Source organism: Somniosus microcephalus, chromosome 3 (genome assembly GCF_052327205.1).
Source record: "Somniosus microcephalus isolate GS21.2 chromosome 3, FLI_Smic_1.0, whole genome shotgun sequence".
NCBI classification, from domain to species: Eukaryota; Metazoa; Chordata; class Chondrichthyes; order Squaliformes; family Somniosidae; genus Somniosus; species Somniosus microcephalus.
In genome coordinates this window covers 94,255,310-94,281,253 of record NC_140989.1, presented here as the reverse complement: position 1 = coordinate 94,281,253, position 25,944 = coordinate 94,255,310, and the positions used below count along the sequence as shown (strand labels likewise).

The 25,944-nt window shown below is 46.5% G+C and overlaps 1 protein-coding gene across 2 annotated transcripts in view; it reads left to right on the top strand.

Annotated features, from left to right (window-relative positions):
• LOC147121212 (clathrin heavy chain linker domain-containing protein 1-like) overlaps window positions 1-25,944 on the top strand; it is a 155,594-nt gene that overhangs the window by 117,946 nt on the left and 11,704 nt on the right. For both annotated transcript variants that reach the window (XM_085981359.1, XM_085981358.1), the window contains 2 exons: window positions 1,851-1,957; window positions 12,825-12,999. In XM_085981359.1, coding sequence (XP_085837485.1) covers window positions 1,851-1,957; window positions 12,825-12,999 — 282 coding nt within the window. The remainder of the gene's footprint in view (window positions 1-1,850; window positions 1,958-12,824; window positions 13,000-25,944) is intronic.

Below are 25,944 nucleotides of genomic sequence, written 5' to 3'. Positions count from 1 at the left end.
ACACTGGCTTCATCACAAGTTGACATAATTGGCTGACTTGTGAAACATGGCATCGATCACCTGGGTGATGCATCTGTGGGCGGCCGACTGCGAGATCCCGCAAATGTCTGCTGCAGATCCCTGGAAGGAGCCTGAGGCGAAGCAATTGAGGGTGTTGGTGACTTTGACAGCCACTGGTAAGGCGTGTCCACCAGGACCTCTGGGCAGCAACTCTTGTTCCAGCAAGCCACAAATGTCTGGCACGATAGCCTGAGCCTCCTTTGGCACTGCTGCTCAGTCATGTTGAGGAAGCTCATCCTCTGCCTGTATATCCAGTGTTGGAGGTATCGCCTTCGGCAAGCTGCGGCCCTGTGATGCCCCCCTCTCTCCTGTGGAGTATCAAGTCGTTGAGGAGAAAGCTACTGTTGTGGTTGCTGCTGCTGCTGCCTGTGTGGCTGCTGCTGCTGGTGGGGCTCATCTTGGTCCGATTCTGAGGACCAAGGTGAGACAGTATAAGCGGCACCCATGCTGATGTAGTAGATGGCAGGTAAAGTGGAAATGAGAGGGCCAATCCCTCAATGTTCTGATACTGAGTAGCAATGCGGTGAGGGTGGCTTCCGAGGTTTCAGAAATGACCTGCAAACTGCTGACACCTAAATCTGTGTCCAAAATGGAGTCAGCAAGAGCCTTTCCATGAGGCAAGTAATGAGGTGTGATGTGGGAGTATTTATGTGCTTCTCCCAGCTCTCAATGAATGGACTCGCCAGTGGCCACTGAGCCTATGATGAGACGAGGTTCCCGAACTGTGTGAATCCCGAGCTCCTGCAGTAAAAGTCAAAAGCTGGTGTTAAAAACCCTCTTAAGCTCAATAAGCAGTTAATGACTTGAATGAGGTTACGCGCCTCTGCCGATCGGGTCCGTGTCACGCCTTCAAAGCAGGATGACAGAGGGTTCCCGATGCACTGGCAATTTCCCGGACTTTTACTGCCGACCTGCCCCCAAACCCGCACGCTCGGCAACGGGAAAATTCCGGCCTCTGTCTCTGATAATTGATATCAAACTGACAGGTCTGTAGTTATCTGGCTTTCCTCACTCTCCCTTTTTGAGTAATGGAGTGACATTTGCAGTTTTCCAATCCAAAGGCATAATTCCTAAAACTAGAGAGCTTTGGAAAAGTATGACTATTGCATCTGCAATTTCCTCACCTATTTATTTTAAAACGCTGGGGTGGAAACCATCAAGACCTGGAGATTTGTCTATCTTAAGTCCCATTATTTTTGCATTATCGTTTTTTACTTACAGTATATTAAATGCACTAAGTTCTTCCCCTTGACGTATTTTTAGGTTCCCTTGTATCATTGGTATTTTGATCTCTTCCTCCACTGTGAAAATGGATACAAAGTACTCATTTAACAAGTCTGCCATTTGCTTATTACTCACTATAGTCTTAACTCAGTCTATTTCAAATTGATACAGTGATGGTGATACAATGGTATTATTGCCTCATCCCTAGCTTATTAGCCAGGATGACCAGGGATGTCGAGCAATTTGGCAGCTTGTCTCGGGTGGCCCAACAAATGTTCACACCCATTGCAGTGAGGATGATTTTATTCATGTGGGCATGGCATGAGCTTTCTGCTGAGGATATACTCCTGATTGAGGGGGTTAGTCGGTTTTGTTAACATGCCTGTTGGTGAATCCATGCATGAGACAGTGAGAGACACAGCCACTCTGCTTCCTGGGTTCAGAATTAACAGAGAAAAGGGATTCTGGACAGTCAAGTTTTTAACAAGAGACTGCAGGGTGTAGGTCTGAGGCCGCAGCTAGAATATCCACTTTTTTATAAACTGAAAATTCCACTTTTCTTCCAGATTTAATGAACTGTTTGAAGACAAACAATATAAGGCAGCTACAATGCAAGTAGCAAATTGTCCCAGAGGAATCCTTCATAATATGGAGGTCATGAAAAAGTTTAAGGGTCAGTTCTGTTTTTTGTTCATTGCTGTGTTTTATGCTTCTAACCATTGAAATGTTGATAAGTAATCCTGCATCAGCTATATGCGTTTCCTCGTAGTCTTTCAAGATCAGGGATTAAAGGAATATATTTCATCTTACTTTAAAAATGAGATATTTCAATAGTTTAGCAAATGTAGTGTTATCAAGAAAGATTGATTAATATACTACTTCTGTTGAAATGTTTCCTTAATACTTGCTTTCAATATTTGCATATAAGAACATAAGAATTAGGAGCAGGTGTAGGCCATAAGACCCCTCGAGCCTGTTCCGCCATTCAATAAGACCATGACTGATACATAGATACATAGAAGATAGGAGCAGGAGCAGGCCATTCGGCCCTTCGAGCCTGCTCCGCCATTCAGTGAGATCATGGCTGATCATCCAAATTCAGTACCCGGTCCCTGCCTTCTCCCCATATCCCTTGGTCCCTTTAGCCTTAAGAAATATATCCAACTCTTTCTTGAATATACTTAATGAACTGGCCTCCACCGCCCTCTGTGGCAGAGAATTCCACAGGTTCACCACTCTCTGGGTGAAGAAATTCATCCTCATTTCAGTCCTAAATGGCTTACCCCTTATCCTTAGACTATGACCACTGGTTCTGGACTCCCCGGCCATCATAAACATCCTTCCTGCATCTAGTCTGTCCAGGCCTGACAGAATTTTATAGGTTTCGATGAGATCCCCTCTCAATCTTCTAAACTCCAGTGAGTATAAGCCCAATCGACACAATCTCTCCTCATACGTCATTCCTGCCATCCCAGGTATCAGCCTGGTGAATCTTCGCTGCACTCCTTCCATGGCAAGAACGTCCTTCCTCAGGTAAGGCGACCAAAACTGCACACAATACTCAAGGTGTGGTCTCACCAAGGCCCTGTACAACTGCAGCAAGACATCCTTGTTCTTGTACTCGAACCCTCTTGCTACGAAGGCCAACATACCATTTGCCTTCTTAACCGCCTGCTGCACCTGCATGCTTACCTTCAGCGACTGGTGTACAAGAACACCCATGTCTCTTTGCACTTCCCCTTCTCCCAATCTATTACCATTCAAATAATAATCTGCCTTCCTGTTTTTGCCACCAAAGTGGATAACCTCACATTTATCCACATTATAGTGCATTTGCCATGTTTCTGCCCAATCACCCAACCTGTCCAAATCGTGCTGGAGTTTCACGACATCCTCCTCACAGCATACCCTCCCCCCCAGCTTTGTGTCGTCTGCAAATTTGGAGATATTACATCCAATTCCCTCGTCCAGATCATTAATATATATTGTGAACAGCTGGGGTCCTAGGACCGATCCTTGCGGTACCCCACTAGTTACTGCCTGCCACTCGGAAAACGACCCGTTTATTCCAACTCTTTGCTTTCTGTCCGCCAACCAGTTCTCTATCCAAGTCAATACCTTGCCCCCAATCCCATGTGCCTTAATTTTGCACGCTAATCTCTTATACGGGACCTTATCGAAAGCCTTCTGAAAGTCCAAATACACCACATCCACTGGTTCTCCCTTATCTATTTTACCAGTTACATCCTCAAAAAATTCCAGTAGATTAGTCAAGCATGATTTACCTTTTGTAAATCCATGTTGACTTTGTCCGATCCAGTCACTGCTTTCCAAGTGCTCTGCTATTACATCTTTTATAATGGACTCTAGCATTTTCCCCACTACCAATGTCAAGCTTACCGGTCTATAATTCCCCGCCTTTTCTCTACCACCTTTTTTGAATAGTGGGGTAACAGTAGCTACCCGCCAATCCATGGGTACCGTTCCAGAGCCTATCGAGTTCTGGAAGATGACCAGCAATGCATCTACTATTTCTAGGGCCACTTCCTTAAGTACCCTGGGATGTAGATTATCAGGCCCTGGGGATTTATCGGCCTTCAGTCCCATCAATGTTCCTAACACCGTTTCCCTACAAATACTGATTTCTTTCAGTTCCACCCTTTCATCAGACCCTATGTTCCCCGGCATCTCTGGGAGGTTATTTGTGTCCTCCTTTGTGAAGACAGAACCAAAAAATGTATTTAGTTGGTCTGCCATTTCTTTGTTCCCCATTATAAATTCCCCCGATTCTGACTGCAAGGGACCTATGCTTGACTTCACCAATCTTTTTCTCTTCACATATCTATAAAAGCTTTTACAGTCAGTTTTTATGTTCTCTGCAAGCTTACTCTCATATTCTATTTTCCCTTTCTTAATTAATCCCTTTGTCCTCCTTTGTTGAATCCTAAACTGCTCCCAATCCTCAGGATTATTGCTTTTTCTGGCCAATTTATATGCCCTCTCCTTGGACCTTATGCTATCCCTAATTTCCCTTGTTAGCCACGGTTGGGTCACCTTTTTTGTTTTATTTTTATGCCAAACTGGGATGAACAAATTCTGTAGTTCATCCATTCGGTCTTTGAATGTTTGCCATTGCCTATCCACCGTCAACCCTTTGAGTGCCATTCCCCAATCAATCCTACCCAACTCGCTCCTCAGACCATCATAGTTTCCTTTATTTAAATTGAGGACCCTCGTCTCCGAGTCAACTACTTCATTCTCCATCTTAATGAAGAATTCGATCATATTATGATCGCTCCGACCCAAGGGGCCTCTTACAACAAGATTGCTAATTAATCCTTTCTCGTTACATAATACCCAGTCTAAGATGGCCTGATCTCTGGTTGGTTCCTCGACATATTGGTCCAGGAAACCATCCCGTAAACACTCCAGGAATTCCTCCTCCACAGTATTGTTACTCATTTGGTTGGCCCAATCTATATGTAGATTAAAGTCACCCATGATGACTGCTGTGCCCTTATTGCACGCTTCTTTAATTTCTCTTTTAATGCCATCCCCAACCTCCGCCTTACTGTTTGGAGGTCTATAAACCACTCCCACTAATGTTTTTTTCCCCTTAGTATTTCTCAGTTCTACCCATACAGATTCCACCTCATCAGAGCTAATATCCTTCATTACAATTGTGTTAATCCCTTCTTTAACCAGTAATGCTACCCCAGCTCCCTTTCCTTTTTGCCTATCTTTCCTGAATATCGAATACCCCTGGATGTTGAGTTACCAGTCTTGGCCATCCTTGAGCCACGTTTCCGTAATCCCAACCAAATCGTATTTGTTTATTTCTATTTGCGCAGCCAATTCATCCACCTTATTACAAATGCTCCTCGCATTAAGACACAAAGCCTTCAGGCTTGTTTTTTTAATGCTCTTAGACCTATTAGAATTATTATTTACTGTGGCCATGTTTGATTTAAACCGTTGATTTCTCTGACTGCCACTTTTGTTTTTCTCCTTCCTATCTTTTGCTTTTATCCTTGTTTCCCTTTCCTCTGTCTCCCTGCTCAGGTTCCCAACCCCCTGCCATTTTAGTTTAAACCCTCCCCCACAGCACTAGCAAACACTCCCCCTAGGACATTGGTTCCAGCCCTGCCCAGGTGCAAACCGTCTGGTTTGAACTGGTCCCACCTCCCCCAGAACCGGTTCCAATGTCCCAGGAACTTGAATCCCTCCCCCGGCACCATTCCTCTAGCCACGTATTCATCTGCAGTATCCTTCTATTTCTACTCTGACTAGCACGTGGCACTGGTAGCAATCCTGAGATTACTACCTTTGAGGTCCTGTTTTTTAATTTATCTCCAACTCCCTATACTCCGCTTTTAGGACCTCATCCCGCTTTTTACCTATATCGTTGGTGCCTATATGCACCACGACAACTGGCTGTTCACCCTCCCCTTCCAAGATGTTCTGGAGTCGCTCAGAGACATCCTTGACCCTTGCACCAGGGAGGCAACACACCATCCTGGAGTCTCGTTTGTGGCCACAGAAACGCCTATCTATTCCCCTTACATTTGAATCCCCTATTACTATAGCTCTACCCCTCTTTTTCCTCCCATTCTGTGCAGCAGAGCCACCCCTGGTGCCAGGAAGTTGGCTGCTGCTGCCTTCCTCTGATAAGCCATCCCCCCCCAACAGTACTCAAAGTGGTGTATCGGTTGGAGAGGGGGATGGCCACAGGGGACCCCTGCACTACCTGCCTGCGCCTAGTACTCTGCCTGTTGGTCACCCGTTCCCTTTCTTCCTGTCCAACCTCTACCTGCAGTGTGTTCAACTCCGTAAATGTGCTATTCACGTTGTCCTGAGCATCGTGAATGTTCCAGTATGTGTCCAATCGCAGCTCCAGCGCCGCAATGCGGTCTGTCAGTAGCTGCAGCTGGACGCTCTTCCTGCACATGTAGTTGTCAGGGACACAGGAAGTGTCCCTGGGATCCCACATATCGCAGGAGGAGCAGATCACGGGCCCGGCTGTCCTGCCATGACTTACCCTTTAATTAATTGAATTTAAATTAAATCAATCAATCCCACTAATTACACTACAGTTAACTGGTTTACCAACAGTCCCTGCTACACCAGAGAGACCTTAGAAACTATATACCAGAGTTAAAGTTTAAAAAAAAAAGAGAAATACTCACCAACCAAATACTCACCAACCAATCACTTACCTGCTTCCTGGTGACGTCACATTTTGATTACTTTTTACCTCTCTCCCCTGCTGTTGAACTGGTATGCTGCTCCTGACTCACTGCCACCGGTTTGAACTGCCGCCGATGCTGTGTTCCCACACAGGCCCGCTCTAGTCAGGCTGCTCCTGACTCACTGCCACCGGTTTGAACTGCCGCCGATGCTGTGTTCCCACACAGGCCCGCTCTAGTCAGGCTGCTCCTGACTCACTGCCACCGGTTTGAACTGATCTTCGACCTCAACTCCACTTTCCCGCCTGATCCCCATATCCCTTGATTCCCCTAGAGTCCAAAAATTTATCTATCTCAGCCTTGAATATACTCAATGACTGAGCATCCACAGCCCTTTGGGGCAGAATATTCCAAAGATTCACAACACTCTGAGTGCAGAAATTCCTCCTCATCTCAGTCTTAAAAGGCCGACCCCTTATCCTGAGATTATGACCCCTAGTTCTAGACTCTCCAGCCAGGAGAAACAATCTCTCCGCATCTATCCTGTCAATTTCCAGTCAGAATCCTATATGTTTCAATGAGATCACCTCTCATTCTTCTAAACTCCATAGAGTATAGGCTCAATCTACTCAATCTCTCCTCATAGGACAACCCTCTCATCCCAGGAATCAATCTAGTGAACCTTTGTTGACTGCCTCTGATGCAAGTACAGGAAACTTTCTGGTATCTGGCACGGACGGGACCGACCTGGTGCCGGTCCGTCAACAATGCCGGATAACCGAACGCTATAGTAAAAGATACGGAGCTCAGAGCTCCGTATAAAACAACAAACCCTGTTGCTTAGCTTCAAAACAATCGGCACAAGTTGCAAGCATCTCTGTAGCTTAGCAACAGCTTCAGCTACACACTTGCACAGCCACAAATGGAGTAAAAAAAGTAACTAAAAGTAAAAAAAGTTATCTGAACTGACTCCTGAATTTTGCCGGTGGATAGAGCGTTCCGGTTATTTAGTGGCCGGTTAATCGAAAGTTTCCTGTATATCCTTCCTTAGATAAGGAGACCAAAACTGTGCACAGTACTCCAGGTGTGGTCTCACCAAAGCCCTATACAATTGTAGCAAGACTTCCTTACTCTTATACTCCAACCCCTTTGCAATAAAGGCCAACATGCCATTTGCCTTCCTAATTGCTTGCTGTATCTGCATGCTAACTCTCTGTGTTTCTTGTACTAGAACACCAAAGTCTCTGTGAACACCAACATTTAATAGTTTCTCACGATTTAAAAAATATTCTGTTTTCCTATTCTTCCTACCAAAGTCAATAACCTCATTATTACATTTTATAGAACATCTCTAAAAGTCAAGGTCAGTATAACTGAAAATATTTTAATTGTAACAGAAATGCGTTTTAATAACAGTATCTTTAGTATTAGCTCTTCACATTGCATAAAAGTACCACGGCTTCTTTAAAATAGCTGCCTTATTGACCTAAAGAATAGTTCCTCCAAAGTATACAATCAATGTGAATTTATGTAATTGCTATTTAGACTTTAAAACACTGTTTGGTACGCTTGCAAAAATATACGGTATATTCATCATTCCTGCGCTCCCAGCATTGTCAAAGGGAATGTGTGTTGGAGAATTGGTACTATTATGTTGCAGCTTTATCTCTGACCTATTCTCCCTTCAAGCACTGCTCCCTGTTGGGAGCTCAGGATTGGTGAATTTATCTTATAATTTACCCCTCAAAGAAATTTCGAGCATAAGTTCTGTTTACTTACAGACGCAACCTCACCTCAAGTATTCCAATATCCTCTATCAGTCTGCTGACAAAAAACTGACTGGACTCATAAATCATGAATGGCCACTTGGTGAGGTACCAGTGGAATCATCCCCCAGCAAGAATCAGTGGCCCAGATGCACCGCATCTACATCGTAGGGCCCATTTTATTGTGCAGAAGTCCCAGGGAATTATAGCCTATGTTACTTACGGCATTACTCACACCACTCCACCTGGACTCTCACTGAAACAGTTGAAAGTTAATGATAATGGCTCCGCCCCATCCCTTTTAAAACAGTGGCGATGGCGAATTTCCTTGATTTGCACTAACTTTCTTGCTGCTTGCAGGCAAGATGATAAGGAAAGTTGCAAACGAGCACTTCGTCATAATATTGCATTTTAGTAAAAGTTAATGGTCTCTAACCAAATTAATTTTGTGCAGTTACACTGAACAAAGTTGATTTTTTTATTCATATCCATCCTTCTCTTGCTGTTTCAAAGGCTTTATTGTGCCAAGTTAGAATCCGGTGAGCTATTACATAAAATGGCGCTAATGAACCCAATTTCTCACTGTAACCACCTTACTTTGCGACAGTAACTACAGGAAGAAATCATCGACCTAGGCATCGGATTAGGACACGACAAAGGCACATCCAGCCCAGTTGACCCTGCAAAGTCCTCCTCACTAACATCTGGGGATTTGTGCCAAAATTGGGAAAGCTGTCCCACAGACTTAGTCATACTCACAGAATCATATCTATCAGTCAATGCCCCAGACTCCCCCATCACCATCCGTGGGTATGTCGTGTCCAACCGGGAGGAGTGGCTCTGGGCATTCAACATTGACTCCAGACCCCAAGAGGTGTCGTGGCATTGGCATGGACACCTCCTGCTGATTACCACCTACTGCCCTTCCTTGGCTAATGAATCAGTACTCCTCCATGTTGAACACCACTTGGAAGAAGCACTGAAGCGGGTGGGAGACTTCAATGTTCATCACCAAGAGTGGCTCAGTAGCACCACTACTGACCAAGCTGGCCAAGTCCTGAAGGACATAGCTGCCGACTGGGCTTGCAGTAGGTGGTGAGAGAACCAGCACGAGGGAAAAACCTACTAGACCTTATTCTCACCAATCTACCTGGCACAGACGCCTCTGTCCATAACAGTACTGGTAGGAGTGACCACCACACAGTCCTTCTGGAAACGAAGTTCCGTCTTCATACCGAGGACACCCTCCATTGTGTTGTGTGGCTCTACCACGGTGCAAAATCGGATAAATTCAGAACCGATCTAGCAGCTCAAAACTGGTCATCCATGAGGCCCTGTGGGCCATCAGCAGCAGCTGAATTGTATTCCACCACAATCTGTAACCTTATGGCCCGGCATATCCTCACTCTAACATTAACATCAAGCCAGGCGACCAACCCTGGTTCAATGAAAACTGTAGAAGAGCATTCCACATGCAGCACCAGGTGTACCTGAAAATGAGGTGCCAACCTGGTGAATCTACAACACAGGACTACATGCATGCTAAACAGCCGAAGCAGCATGCAATAGACAGAGCCAAGTGATCCCACAACCAACGGATCAGATCAAAGCTCTGCAGTCCTGCCACATCCAGTCGTGAATGGTGGTGGGCAATTAAACAACTAACAGGAGGAGGAGGCTCCATGAACATTCCCATCCTCAACAATGGCGGAGCCCAGCACGCAAGTGCAAAAGATAATGCTGAAGCGTTCGCAACCATCAACCAGAAGTGGCAAGTGGATGATCCATCTCAGCCTCCTCTGAAGTCCCCACCATCACAGATGGCAGTCTTCAGCCAATTCGATTCACTCCACATGATGTCAAGAAACGACTGATCACACTGGATACAGCAAAGGCTATGGGCCCCAACAATAACGCTGAAGACGTGTGCTCCAGAACTAGCCGTGCTTCTAGCCAAGCTGTTCCAGTACAGCTACAACACCGGCATCTACCCAACAAAGTGGAAAATTGCCCAGGTGTGTCCTATCCACAAAAAGCAGCCTACTCTTAATCATCAGCAACATGATGGAAGGTGTCGTTTACAGTGCTATTAAGCAGCACTTACCAATATCCTGCTCACCTATACTCAGTTTGGGTTCTGCCAGGACCACTTGGCTCCAGACCTCATCACAGCCTTGGTCCAAACCTGGACCAAAGAGCTGAATTCCAGAGGTGAGGTGAGAGTGACTGCCCTTGATATCAAGGCAGCATTTGACTGAGTGTGGCACTAAGGAGCCCTAGTAAAATTGAAGTCAATGAGGATCAGGGGAAAAACTCTCCACCGGCTGGAGTCATTAGCACAAAGGAAGATGTTTGTGGTTATTAGCGGCCTATCATCTCAGCCCCAGGACATCATTACTGGAGTTCTTCAGGCAGTGTCCTAGGTCCAATCATCTTCAGCTGATTCAACAATGACCTTCCCTCCATCATAAGATTAGAAGTGGGGATGTTCCATTCGCAATTTCTCCAATAACGAAGCAGTTCATACCCGCATGCAGCCAGACCTGGACAACATCCAGGCTTGGGCTGATAAGAGGCAAGTAACATTCGTGCCACACAAGTGCCAAGCGATGACCATCTCTAACAAGAGAGCGTAAAACCACCTCCCCTTGACTTTCAATGGCATTACAATCGTCAAATCCCCCACCATTAACATCCTGGGGTCACCATTGACCAGGAACTTAACTGGACCAGCCACATAAATACTGTGGCTACAAGAACAGGTCAGAGGCTGGGTATTCTGTGGCGAGTGACTTACCTGACTCCCCAAAGCCTTTCCACTATCTCCAAGGCACAAGTCAGGAGTGTGATGGAATACTCTCCACTTGCCTGGATGAGTGCGGCTCCAACAGCACTCAATAAGCTCGACACCATCTCCAGGACAAAGCAGCCCACTTGATTGGCACCCCATTCACCACCTTAAACATTCACTACCTCCACCCCCGAGACAGTGTGGCTTCAGTGTATACCATCTACAAGATGCACTGCAGCAACTCGCCAAGGCTTCTTCGACAGCACCTCCCAAATCTGCAACCAGTACTACCTAGAAAGAGAAGGGCAGCAGGCGCATGGGAACACCACCACTTCCAAGTTCCTCTCCAAGTCACACACCATCCTGACTTGGTAATATATCGCCGTTCCTTCATCGTCACTGGGTCAAAATCCTGGAACTCCCTACCTAACATCACTATGAGAGTACCTTAACCACAAGGACTGCAGGACTCCACAGTCTTGTGGAGATGAAGTCCCATCTTCACACTGAGGACACCCTCCATCGTGTTGTTTGCCACTACCACTGTGCTAAATGGGATAGATTCAGAACAGATTTAGCAGCTCAAAACTGGGCATTCATGAGTCGCTGTTCAAGAAGGCGGCCACCACCACCTTCTCAAGGGCAATTAGGGATGGGCAATAAATGCTGACTTGACCAGCAACGCCCACATCCCATGAATGAATTTTAAAAAATTATATTGTAAAATTCCCACTGTCAAAGATGTTCAGGAAGTCTGATATAACTAAGCAATCAATGTTGATTTACCACGCACACTATACGCCCACTATCTTAAAGTCCAACTCTGCTGGAGATCAGTGAAGGAAATGGTAATTTTGCCTTCTCTGGTTTGCACGTATATATACTTTTAATTAGTGGATTAGCATTTAATCTGTAAACCTGGGGCTAGAATCTAAAATGCACCTGTGATCATCATTTCATTATAATTAAAAATTCTAGTTAATAACAATTTTCTATGTAGTTAGTTTTTCATTATTGGTTGCTGGGATGTGGGCAACACTGGCAAGATGGCATTTATTGCCCATCACTGGTTGCCCTGAAGGCATTAAGAGTCATATAACGTGTGATTGGAGGTACATGTAGGCCAGACAAGCTAGGAGTGGTAGGTTCCCTTCCTTGAAGGACACCAGTTGGGGTTTTACAACAATTCTGCAGCTATCATGATCATTTTCTGATGCTAGCCTACAAATGATCATATTTATTTAATTCAATTTCACAACTTGTTATGATGGGAATTGATCATACAACTTCTGAGTTACTAGTCTAGTACTATAACTACTAGGCTATAGTACCCAGCTAGGTGGTTTGGCCATTGCTAACTAATCACAGTGAGAGTTTTAATTTTATTTAATTCTCTTTGCTTTTCAAAATGTATTTAATTTTTCTGCTCCTGAGGCCTTCCTTGGCGATATGCCATATGTCATTCCTCACCTAGGAGTGCCTCCAAGCATCTGCCTATGCTGCTCTTGAGCTGTTCAGAGAGCAATGTGTGAGAGGTCTGTCTTAATTTGTACTACAGTTCTCCCTTCTGTGTGAGGAAGGGTTTGGCTTGTGCTCAGAGTGTCCCCGTAATGATACAGCTGAGATTCAGAGCTAATAAGTAGCTAGTCATACATGCAAAACCTCCATCCTAGCTCTGTTAACTATAGGAGACTTTTTCAGACTTGCATCTGTGGTTTTAAAATGCAAAACAATTGTGCTGAAGGTGCACTTTGTTCTTTGATGTAACTGCTTACATAATAAAATTTTCTCCCTCAGCTGTCACGGAATATGAAGGGAATGTTCCTCCTCTCCTGCATTTCTTTGAAGCTGTATTGAACTCCGTTTCTTCTGTCAGACATCCACCTAATGCAAAAATGGCACTGGAGGGAGTAAAATGTGCACTGAAGCAAAACCGACTGGATCTGGTCATACACTGGGTCATGCAACAGAGGTAATACTCTAAACTAATTGGAATCATGTTATTAAAAATACTGTTACTTACTACTGGGTAAGGGGTGGGGGACACAGTTGTGTAATACCACAGGTGAGCAAAAATGGGAACTAGAGCAGAAAATTCTATATTTGAAAGCCCAGCACTGTGACTGTACTGGCCGCGCTAGACGTGCTCCTATCTAGCTATCCAGCAAGTTAAACACTCATTCAAAATAATTCTTCTGAAGCCGTTTGCTGTTTTGAAGCTTTTACTTGAACAAATTTGTGAAACTGTAAACAAAGACAAAGTATGTTTTGTACATAAACTGAGTACTATACATTCGATATTACACAAGATACAAACATATTTACAACAGTAGAATAGACTAATTGTATAACTAACTAACGTTTGAACTAACTTCTGTAACTATTAAATATTAACCTTTTATAAACATAGTATTATCAAAATATTACTCTGACAACATTGCTATTCTGCTAAGAACTAAAGATACTCACGGATATTGTGCTTGGCCTAACATATGAAGTCAGATTACACTGGATTGTAATGGAACCTCTCATAGCAAATTCTCCATTACTCAAGTCAGGTTCTTCCTGGCAAAACTGCTTCCTGGGGTCAACAGGAAGAAAGGTAAGAAGGTCAAATGACCTCACACAGGAAGAAAAGAACAGATGACCTTTCCAGCTTACAAACTGTTAACACAATAACCGCCACCAAAGGGTGCTATTGCATGTAAAAATGTCGAGAATGTCACATAATGTCCATTGGTCCAGAACACTCCCCGTCTGGGGTCATTAACGACTCCACATAGTCCGAACTCTACTTGTCACTGGAGTCCTCTGGCGACAAAAGAAGAACCACCTCAGAGACGGTCCGTCGATGTCGATGATAGGATGCAGCTTCCGTAGACTGCTGTGAGGGGGTAGGTTGCGTTCTGCTACGCACAGTTCCAACCTGGGTATGGTGAGGTCTGGCTGGGGCGCCAACTTGCCTCTATCAAAAACGAAGCCGATTTTGCTTTGTCCTTCTTGAGTGGTGACCTTTAGATAAGCCACACTTGCAATGGCCTTAGCGGATGCGTCTGCAAAGACACAAAGCTCTTTGAATTGGGCATTTAAGGGAGAGAAAGACGAATAGCAGCAAGGTATTCGGATCTCCTGTAAGTCTTGGAGTGAGTCTCTCCATCTGTCCCACTCTGTTTCCATCTCTTCAGGGAGAGGTGAATCCCACTCTTCAGCGTGTGTGGAGAGTTCCCTGAGGAGCAGCCTGCCTTGTATGGTGACAGGGGCTAAGAAGCTGAGAGGGTCGTATCGACTGTTGATTGTAGAGAGCACTCCTTTACGTGTGAAGGGTTTCTTGGCGTCTAGGACTTGGAATGTGAACGTGTCTGTTGCTATGTTCCACGACACCCCTAGGCTACGCTGTAGGGGGAGGTCATCAGTGAAGAGGTCTAGGTCCTTGACGTCCTTAGCACGATCTTCAGGGGGGAATGCCTCCATCACTGCTGGTCTGTTAGAGGCTATCTTATGCAGCCTGAGGTTGGATAGTGCAAGTAATTCCTGGGCTCGTCCGAGGGTACTGATGGCCTCTGCTTCGGTTGGGAATGACTTCAGTGCGTCGTCGACGTAGAACTCTCGTTCGATGAACCCTCTCACATCACTGCCAAAGTCATCGTCTTCTTCCTTGGCAGCCCTCCTTAGTCCGTATATGGCGACAGCAGGGGATGGGCTATTCCCAAAGACATGGACACGCATTCTGTAGTCCACAATGTCTCTATTAGGGTCATTGTCCCGATACCACAGGAAGCGGAGGAAGTCTCTGTGGTCTTCTCTCACCACGAAGCAATGAAACATGTGCTGGATATCGGCAGTGATGGCGACGGGCTCTTTCCTGAATCTCATGAGCACTCCCAAGAGGCTGTTGTTAAGATCAGGCCCTGTGAGGAGTACGTCGTTGAGAGAGACGCCCTGATATGGTGCACTGGAGTCAAACACCACGCGGATCTGTTCCGGCTTTTTGGGGTGATAGACTCCGAAGGAAGGGAGGTACCAACACTCTTGGCCTTCCTGGAGTGGAGGAGCTATCTCTGCATGATCGTTGACAAGCATTTTCTTGACAAATTCTAGGAAGTGTGCTTTCATCTCTGGCTTCTTCTCTAGTGTGCGACGGAACGAGTTAAGATGATTATAGGCATACTCCCTGTTGTTCGGCAGCCGTCGTCTGGGGTTCTGGAAGGGTAAGGGTGCAACCCAGCTGTTAGAGCTGTCACCAGAGACCTCATTGTCCATAATCTGGAGGAACCTCATGTCGTCGATCAATGGAGCAAGTTTGTGGTCGTTGGTGGTGCGACAGAAGACTGACTGACCCGGGTTCTCTCCAGTGAGCATCATCTGTGTGCTGTCTGCGGAGATCAGCGCTGGGGTTTTCTGAGGCTGAGCCGTATGACTAAACTTCTCTGTCACTCGGATCTGACTACTGCATGGGGTAAGGTAGCTTGTATGACCATTCTCCAAGATGGAAGTCTTGAGTGTGCTCACCTGAGATGGCTTGTGAGCACCCCTGAGGCACACGCTTCCAACAATGACCCAGCCGAGGTCTAGCCTTTGGGTGAAAGGGGCATCATGTGGACCGTTGATCTGCTTCCTTATCTTATGTACCCTCAGGATGTCCCTTCCCAACAACAGGAGTATGTCTGCGTCTGGATCAAGAGGTGGGATCTTGTCTGCAATGCGTCTCAGATGACGGTGATGACGAGCTGCATTCGGAGTGGGAATCTCGGAACGGTTGTCGGGGACTTGATTAAATTCGCTGAGTGTAGGAAGGGGGAGACTAATCTTCCCGCCGACTGACTCAACAACGTAACCACAGGCCCTCCTGCCGGCTGTCTCTGAAAGTCCAGCACACGTTTTCAGCGTGTAAGGCGACGGACTTCCTTTGATCTTGAAGATGTTGAAGAACTCGGATCTTGCTAGAGAACGATTGCTTTGTTCATCTAGTATGGCATACATCTTTTCAGATTCCTGGCGACATCCTGCAGGGTACACATTAACGAGGCATATCTTGGAGCATGCTCTTGCGCTCACTCCTTCTCCACACACCTCGGTGCACCTGGATGTAATCTCCGTACCAGCAGCTCCCTCTCTCTCCCCGCCATGCTCTGATGCGGGAGGAGGCGTTTCTGACTTCCAAGGAGCTGGGCCTGGGTGTAGTGCTGAAACGTGCCGATCACTTTCACATTCAGTGCATTTTGCATCCACCTTGCAGTTCTTGGCGAGATGGCTCGTGGACGAGCAGCACCTGAAACATATAGAGTTCTCTTTAAGATATTGTTTCCGATCTTCCAGGGACATCTCCCTGAAGCCTCTGCACTTCTTTAAAGGATGGGGCTTGTTGTGGATAGGGCATTGTTTGCTCATATCCTCAGGTTTCTTCTGAGTCTTTGTGTGCTCAGTTGAGGACACTTGCATTCCGTGGACAGATATTGGTGTCTTTCCATGTCTGTCGAACTTGTCTCTTCTGGCAAGTGCTGGTTGGGAGGAGAAGAAGTTGAAGCTGGGGTCGTTCCTGGCTTTGGCTTCTTTACGGATGAATTTAACGAACGCAGAGAATGGTGGGAACGCCACGTTGTGCTTTAGCTTGAACTTTGATCCAAACGTTATCCACTTCTCCTGCAGGTTAAATGGAAGCTTCTCAATGATGGGACTTACCCCTCTGGAAGTGTCTAAGTACGATAGACCGGGTAGGTAGCCGTCCTGCTTTGCGGCTTCGAGTTCCGACAGCAGATCTCCAAGGTCGCGGAGCTTCTGGGGTTCCTTACTCGTCAACCTCGGAAAGTTCGCCAACCTGTCAAAGAGAGCCCTTTCAATGGCTTCGGGCGAGCCGTAGCTTTCTTCCAGCCTCACCCAAGCCTTCTTCAACCCCTCTGGCAGCTGCCCCACATTGGCCGCTTTTATCCTGCAGGCCTGTCCGGCGGACTCTGGGCCGAGCCATTTGATAAGGAGGCCGAGCTCTTCTCCTGCCGACAGGTCTAAGCCCGATATGGCATCGTGGAAGCAGGACTTCCAAGCCCGATAATTCCCTGGCCTGTCATCAAACTTGATTAACCCCGAAGTCACCAGCTGGGTGCGTGCAAGGTATTTGGCGAGGTCGTAGGTGCTGGGACCTGGGCCAGGGTTGCCTTGGCTGGGGGCTCTGTTGGGGGTCTCAAGTGACTGAGTGGGGATTTGCCTCCGACTTTCTCTATTTGGCGTCCTATTCCTTTGCACCGTGTCTTCCGTTCTGCTAGCGGAGACTCTGCGGCTTGAGGCACGCCGTCTGCTTTGACCTTGGTTGGCAACTTGTGGCATGTTATACGAAGTGTTTGCGTCTGTAGAGATGTGCGGGCCTCCATCCCTTTCTCCTGTAAACTGTATGTCGGCATGGTCGCTCACGTAATCTATGGTGCGCAGTCGTGGACTCTGCCACGGAACGGGAATTAAAGGTTTGTAGGCTGTCTCGGGATCAGCTCCCTCCAAAATTGCCTCAAATACTTGTGTCTCGGCTAATGCAGCATCTATCTCTTTTTGTTGCTGCAGAGCCTCTAATGTGGCTTGGAGACGGACCTGTTCAGCCTGGCGTTCCACTTGGTGATGGGCCTGTTCCGCTTGGAATTCAGCTTGGAGTCGGGCCTGTTCTGCTTGGGATTCAGCTTGGAGTCGGGCCTGTTCTGCTTGGTGTCAGGCCTGTTGTGCTTGGTGTTCAGCTTGGAGACGGGCCTGACTTACTTTTATTTCTATTTCACTGTCCGTATGCGCAGCTCTGGCTTGAGCTGCTACTAGTTTAGCCCGTGCTTTGGCGATGGCTATGCTTACTCTAGAACCACCCGATGACCGTGAACCAACTTGCGATCTGTAGTAATCGGTGCTTATAGACCGATTGTCACGTTCTACAGTTTCGTCTGCCTGTTTAAGGTCTTCTACTTGCTGCAAAGCATTTTCGTTATTATCTTCTGACATGTTGATGTGAGGTAGATGTGCTCTACGAGGTTAAGGCTTACTCTGGGTTCCTCCTGCTCCGATCTTCACAGCTAGCCGTATTGCTATCTTTTCACTGTACTGGCCGCGCTAGACGTGCTCCTATCTAGCTATCCAGCAAGTTAAACACTCATTCAAAATAATTCTTCTGAAGCCGTTTGCTGTTTTGAAGCTTTTACTTGAACAAATTTGTGAAACTGTAAACAAAGACAAAATATGTTTTGTACATAAACTGAGTACTATACATTCAATATTACACACGATACAAACATATTTACAACAGTAGAATAGACTAATTGTATAACTAACTAACATTTGAACTAACTTCTGTAACTATTAAATATTAACCTTTTATAAACATAGTATTATCAAAATATTACTCTGACAACATTGCTATTCTGCTAAGAACTAAAGATACTCACAGATATTGCGCTTGACCTAACATATGAAGTCAGATTACACTGGATTGTAATGGAACCTCTCATAGCAAATTCTCCATTACTCAAGTCAGGTTCTTCCTGGCAAAACTGCTTCCTGGGGTCAACAGGAAGAAAGGTAAGAAGGTCAAATGACCTCACACAGGAAGAAAAGAACAGATGACCTTTCCAGCTTACAAACTGTTAACACAATAACCGCCACCAGAGGGTGCTATTGCATGTAAAAATGTCGAGAATGTCACATAATGTCCATCGGTCCAGAACAGTGACTTTTCAGTAAAAAGTCACAGTGGAATAAATGAGAGGTATTTAGTGCATATATCATTGACAGATGTGTAAAGGATGCAATTAGTTTGGAAAGAATATAAAGCATAAATACTGCAGGAACCAGCTAGGGAAATTACTAGCTCAAAGGGGTATAAAATATAGCAGTATTATACATTAAACAGAGAACATCTTTTCTGTTTTGATTGTATCAATCATGAAAGAAAGACTTGCATTTATATAGCGCCTTTCATGATCACCGGATGTCTCAAAGCGCTTTACAACCAATGAAGTAGAGTCACTGTTGCAATATGGGAAACGCGGCAGCTAGTTTGCGCACAGCAAGGTCCCACAAACAGCAATGTGCTAATGACCAGATAATCTGTTTTTGTTATGTTGGTTGAGGGATAAATATTGACCAGGACACTGGGGATAACTTCCCTGCTCTTCTTTGAAATAGCGCCATGGGATCTTTTACATCCTCGGTTTAACATCTCATCTGAAAGACGGCACCTCCGACAGTGCAGCACTCCCTCAGCACTGCACTGGAGGGTCAACTTAGCTTTATGTGCTCAAGTCTCTGGAGTGGGACTTGAACCCACAACCTTCTGACTCAGAGGCGCATGTGCTGCCCACTGAACCACAGCTGATGAAGCTTATACTTATTTCACGTTAATATGAATTAAAAGAGCAACAAAGGCCAATGTGGATAAACTAATGTAGATAACTATTTTGGATTAGCAGTAGGAATTTTAATGCATGTAAGAAATCTGGTAGGCAAGAGGATTGGGTAAACCAAAAGCAAGTAAAAGTATTGGAAGGCCAAGAGAAGTATTAAATGTAAGATTGCTGATGTCATCTGAAATAACAAGAAAAGATGCACTTAAAATAATAATGGGAAGATGAAATTTAGGAACAAAGAAAGAGTACTTATTAACTAACTACTTCATAACCATCTTTTTAACTTTTAATTTTTGAATAGTAACATCATCTCGATAATAACCAGCATTATATACATAGCATTACATTAGGTATGGCAACATAGATCAGTGCAAAAGAAAGGTTTATATATGTTGGAATGATGATCAGTACATGGGGTTGATTTTATGAATATATGCTATCAGCAAGAAGTCATTGGATAGAAATCTGAACGTATTTCCTGGGGGTTCAGGAGGTCACAAAAATATGCTAATTAGGGCAGTGCTGGCCTCCTTCGGATTTCCAATGGCTGCAACTGAAACTCTGTCATTGCTGTGTGCCTGTATAAAATAGGCACACTTTGAAACTGACTTCCTGATCTTCAGAAGTTAGGGTCTTAAATGTGCCTGATCCCCTGGTTTAGCATGTGACAGTGAATGTATTTCTTTGGCCATTTTGATTTGGTTTTTGCTGCCTTTCTTCTTTGTTCAGGGTAAAATCCACCGAGTAGAAACAGTCCTTGCTGCATTTGATGGGCATTCTTTTGGGAATTCCTCTTGCTTTCAGGGACCAGACGATGAGGGAGTTCTACAGGCATGAGTAGAGACAGATGTACCTGCATCAAATATGAGCTGAGTGGATCCTCTCCTATCAAGGAGCTCTATCTTTACCATTTATATCCCACTAGGAAGGCAGTCTCAGAACTTTGCTGTCTCTGCAGTCAGATGTTCCAAACCTCATCCACAACTGGGATGGCTCTCCTAGTGGGGGTAAAACTCACGAACGCTTTCAACTTCTGTGCAACTGGCTCCTTTCAAGCTTCCTTGGATAACATCTACAAGATTGGGCCATCTTTAATACACTGCTGCATATGTCAGATCACAGATACATTGGCCCTGATATTTATTGGGGCGTGGTTTTGCAGCAGGAGGGAGAAGTTATGGTCGGGAAACCCGGGTTTCCCCAAACATTATGGAGTTTTAACTCCAGTGCGTGTTTGAATTTTTTCCCAGGTTCCTGCCCGACAGCCTGCCTCATTAAGAGGCTTCACTGTGGGTAGGTTTAGTGATGGTGGGGGGTGGGTGGAGAGATGGCAGGGTGGGGGAAGCTGATAGATCGCGGGGGGGTTGGAGCGAGATGGGGAGGGGAGATCGCGGGGGGTCGGTGATGGCAGTGGAGTCGGGTGGAGATCGGGGGTCAAAGATTGTGGAGGGGAGGTGTCGGACAGGGGGTTTACAGAGTAGCTTGTTGGGCTTGGAGGAAACAGTCCTGCTTCTCCTGGCCACAAGCAGTGCTCTTCTTGCCTCCTTCCCCCCCCCCCCCGACATGAGGAAACCCAGCCAACATGAGTTTAAAAATAGAAATCTTGTTAAAATGGAGGCATGCGGTCCCCTTAAAAGGTTTCACAGACTGTACCCACCTTCTGTGACCGGATTGGTCACATGCCACTCGTCCCGCCTCCATTAAAAACAGAACTGGGCGGGTTCCAGCGAGTTGGAGTGATGTTTGAAATTTTTAACACTTTGGGGGAAAAATTCGGTTGCTTTGCACCTCCCATTAACGCCCTAAGAGGCTATATCCGACGGGGTCAGGGGGGCCTACTATAGTGTATGTACCTTTAAGGGGAGAACTACTTTTTACAGCTCCTGTATACTGTACTACCGGCAGTGACCACACCTGTATATAAACCCTGAGTAGGGATCTGTACAGTTAGTTTTAGAGTAACCCTCATCCAGTAAACACCTGTTGATTGTTCCCTGCAGTCTCTTGTCAAGTTATTGAAGGACACACAATATCAAGATACACAGATCTAACATTGGCGACGAGAAGATTCAAACCTACCTGCAACTCTGCATCACCTCCCAGGGATTCGCTCCTGGAGAACAGTGAAAGAAGAAGGCCGAGTCCAGAAGTACGGGCGTCGACCATCCAGCGGAGACTTGAGCATCGCCGGGGAGGCTGTTGAGAGCTGGGCTTGGTTCTCCAGTCGGTGGTCCAGTGAAACGGGCTGGCAACAGGTACAGCGCAGACCCTTCCCGGACAGCGGCGGCTAGAGCCGACCGACGGCACAGAAAAAGGCCGAGCAGCGTCGATGGGAGAAGAGAGAGGGTAGAGCGCACAGGGCGCAGCCGGTGTTCAGGACCGAGCGGCGTCAACGAGAGCAGAGCGTAGCCAGTGTTCAAGGGGTGAGCAGCGTCAACGAGAGAGAGAGGCGCGCAGGAAAACGCGCAGAGCGCAGCCGGTGTTCAAGGGCCGAGCAGCGTCAGCGGGGAAGAAAGGAAAGCGCGGGAGATGCCATTTGAGCCGCAGCGGAGAAGAAGGGAGAGCGCGGGAGATGCCATTTTGAGCCGCAGCGGAGAAGAAGGGAGAGCGCGGGAGATGCCATTTTGAGCCACAGCGGAGAAGAAGGGAGAACGCGGGAAGAAAGGAAAGCGCGGGAGACGCCATTTTGAGCCAGTCTAACCACACCCAGGGATGCCGAAGAGTGGCAGTGTCACAGCGTTCAACAATGAAGTCAAAGATTGGGTGACATATGTCGAACGCATAGAAGTGTACTGCAAGGCGAATGAAGTGCCAGATGACAGAAAAGCACTGGTATTGTTGAATTCAATGGGTGCAAAAATGTATGGCTTACTGCGAAACCTAGTAACCCCAGAGAAGCCAGTGGAAAAGGATTTTGAAAACATAGTGTCAATCCTACAGGACCACTTAAACCCCACACCGCTGCTGATAGCAGAAAGATTTAAGTTTCACAAAAGGAACCAGCATAAAGATGAAAGTAATGCTGAGTATTTAACGGAACTGCGCAAGCTATCGAAACACTGCCAGTTTGGAACGGGACTAGCAGATACTTTAAGGGACAAGTTTGTGTGTGGGCTTCAAAGTGAAGGAACCCAGAAACGGCTTCTATCAGAAAAGGATCTTACGCTGGACAAGGCTTTCAGCATTGCAGTATCACACGAAGCAGCCGCACGGGGCGCTGCAGAGATACAATGGAGACCGCAAGAATATGGCACAAATGAAATGTTATACGGAACAGTGAAGTGCTATTGCTGCGGCAGAACAACACACGACCATAATTATTGCTGGTTCAAGGACAAAGTGTGCAGACAGTGTGGAAAAGTAGGACACATAGCAAGAGTCTGCAGGTCGGGAAAGAAAACCAGCAGCAAGAAATCTCCACAGGAGAAGTACAAGAAGGTACATAAGGTGACGGAGAGTAGTTCAGATGAACAGAAAAGTGATACAGACTCCGGAAGCAAGGAGCTGGGTTGTCTGAAACTACATAATGTGATCAAAACGGAGGATCACCAAACTATCTGGGTCACGCTCAAGATAGCCGGAGTTCAAGTGAAAATGGAATTGGACACAGGATCAGCCCTAACAGTCATAAACCGAAGGGACTACAAGCGGCTATTCTCACATATACCCTTGAGAGATACAGAGATTGTCTTGAAGACGTACACGGGGCAAAAAGTCTACCCCAAAGGAAAAATAAGGGTGAACGTTATATATAACGGCAAGGAAACACCAAAAATGGACCTATATGTATTGCCAGATGGAGGACCACCACTACTAGGACATGAATGGATCCGGAAGATACAGCTAGATTGGCATTCCATACAAGCACTGACTGTAGATGCCAAAAAGGATGATGACGTCACACCTGGACGACTGACAAAAATGCTAACTGACGCACAAGAAGTGTTCCAGGAGGGACTCGGAACACTAAAAGGCATAACAGCGATGATCAAAATAGAGGAAAATGCAAGCCCAAAGTTTTTTAAGGCCAGACCGGTGCCTTCTGTGATCCGCCCAGCCGTCGAAGCAGAGCTGGAAGGTTTGGAACATTCAGGAGTACTGTCCAAAGTGGATTGGAGCGAGTGGGCTACACCCATCGTTCCTGTAATGAAGAGGTCGTTGAGTAATACGCCTGGGGAACCAAAGAAGGTTCGCATCTGTGGGGACTTTAAGGTGACAGTGAACCCAGTCCTTCACACTGTACAATATCCGCTTCCGCGGATTGAAGATATTTTCGCCTCGCTATCTGGACGGAAACACTTCACTAAGATTGATCTGGCCCAGGCATACCTGCAAATGGAGGTAGAAGAAGCCTCGAAACAGTACCTCATGATCAATACTCATAAAGGTCTCTACCAATACAACCGGCAGGTGTTCGGGGTAGCATCAGCTCCGGCTATTTGGCAAAGGGCAATGGATCAAGTCTTGCAAGGGATTCCAGGGACCCAGTGTTATTTGGACGACATCCTGGTCACGGGCGAAAATGACAGTGATCACCTCGCCAACCTGGAGCAGGTGCTCACTAGATTGAAGGAATATGGGCTCCGAGCTAATCGCCTCAAATGCGAGTTTTTCCAGAAGCAGATCTTGTATTGTGGCCACGTTATTGATGAAGAGGGGTTACATAAGTCCCCTGAAAAGATTGAGGCAGTAGTCAAGGCTCCAGCACCGGAAAATGTGTCACAACTGAGGTCGTTCCTCGGGCTGGTGAACTACTACCATAAGTTCTTGCCGAATTTGTCTACAGTACTACACCCACTGAACACCCTACTGCAAACGGGGGTACCATGGAAGTGGAATGACGAATGTAAACAAGCTTTCCAGAAGTGCAAAGAATTGATCACATCAAAAGAGGTGTTGGCTCATTTCAACCCAGCACTACCAATTCGGTTGGCGTGTGATGCATCACCCTATGGAATTGGAGCGGTGCTGTCGCACAAATTCCCGGACGGCTCGGAGAGGCCAGTAGCCTTTGCGTCTCGGTCACTAACCTCAGCCGAGCGTAACTACGCCCAGATTGACAGGGAGGCCCTCAGCCTAGTGTGGGGAGTGAAAAAGTTCAACCACTATCTGCACGGGCAGAAGTTCACCTTGCTGACTGACCACCAACCACTTGTCTCCATCTTTAATCCAAAGAAGGGCGTTCCGGTGATGACTGCGCAACGGCTACAAAGATGGTCCCTTTTTCTAGGGGCGAACCAATATGAAATCGAGTATAAGGGCACGAAACAGCATGGAAACGCTGATGGGCTATCACGCCTGCCACTGCCTACTGCGGAGGAAGCACCAGCAGTGGAGCCTGTCGAAATATTTTATTCGACTATAATTGAATGCTTGCCAGTAACTAACGCTGATATAGAGAAGGAGACCTGAAATGACCCGACACTGTCTCGGGTATATGACTTGACGGTGAAGGGATGGCCAACACATGGCGACTCACTGTTGCCAGCATTCTCATCCAGAAGAGAACAGCTGTCAGTATGCCAGGGGACCTTGATGTGTGGATCCCAAGTGGTAATTCCACCCAAGTTAAGGGAGAGAGTGCTCCACGAAGGCCATCTGGGAGGGGTGAAAATGAAAAGCCTTGCTAGGGCTTATGCGTGGTGGCCGGGGATCGATCAGCAAATCGAGGACCTGACAAAGAGCTGCTCAGGATGCCAGAAGGTCCAAAATGCACCACCACATGCCCCTCTACACCCATGGGAGTGGCCCTCATCTCCATGGCAACGGGTGCATATTGATTTTGCTGGTCCATTCATGGACTCAATGTTTTTAATAGCCGTGGATGCGCACTCGAAATGGCCTGAGGTGATCAAAATGTCGTCCACCACCGCGGAGAAAACTATTGCAGTCCTACGGACCATATTTGCCAGGAACGGCTTGCCAGAGCAGATTTGCTCTGATAACGGACCACAGTTTGTGTCCGAAGAGTTTCGAAGATTCATGAGAAGGAATGGGGTAAGGCATTACACATCCGCCCCATATCATCCAGCCACAAATGGATTGGCTGAGAGGTTCGTACAAACTTTAAAAAAAGCAGTAAGGGCCATGTGCGATGACGACATTCCACTGCAGCATAAGGTGGACAATTTCCTGTTAGCCTACAGAAATGCGACACATGCAGTCACCAACCAGACCCCGGCCATGATGTTCTTTAACCGAAGGTCTGGATTTGCTCAGACCAAATGTACGAAGAGATGTTGAGAATAAGCAATTCCAGCACATCAATGAGAAGCCGACAAGGAGCTTCAATGTAGGGCAACCAGTCTTGGCCCGCGACTACCGAACAGAGAAATGGCAACCAGGAACGATATGCACACGGCAGGGGCCACTAATGTACACAGTGGATGTTGGGGAGAACATTGTGAGACGCCATGTTGACCAGATCCTAGAGTCACAGGAACGAGTCAACCCCATGTCTCGCGTACCTGGTGATGAACCCGACATACAGGTAGCATCTACCCCAGAAACAGTAGCATCGGAAGCTGATGAACCAACCGACGATGGGGCCA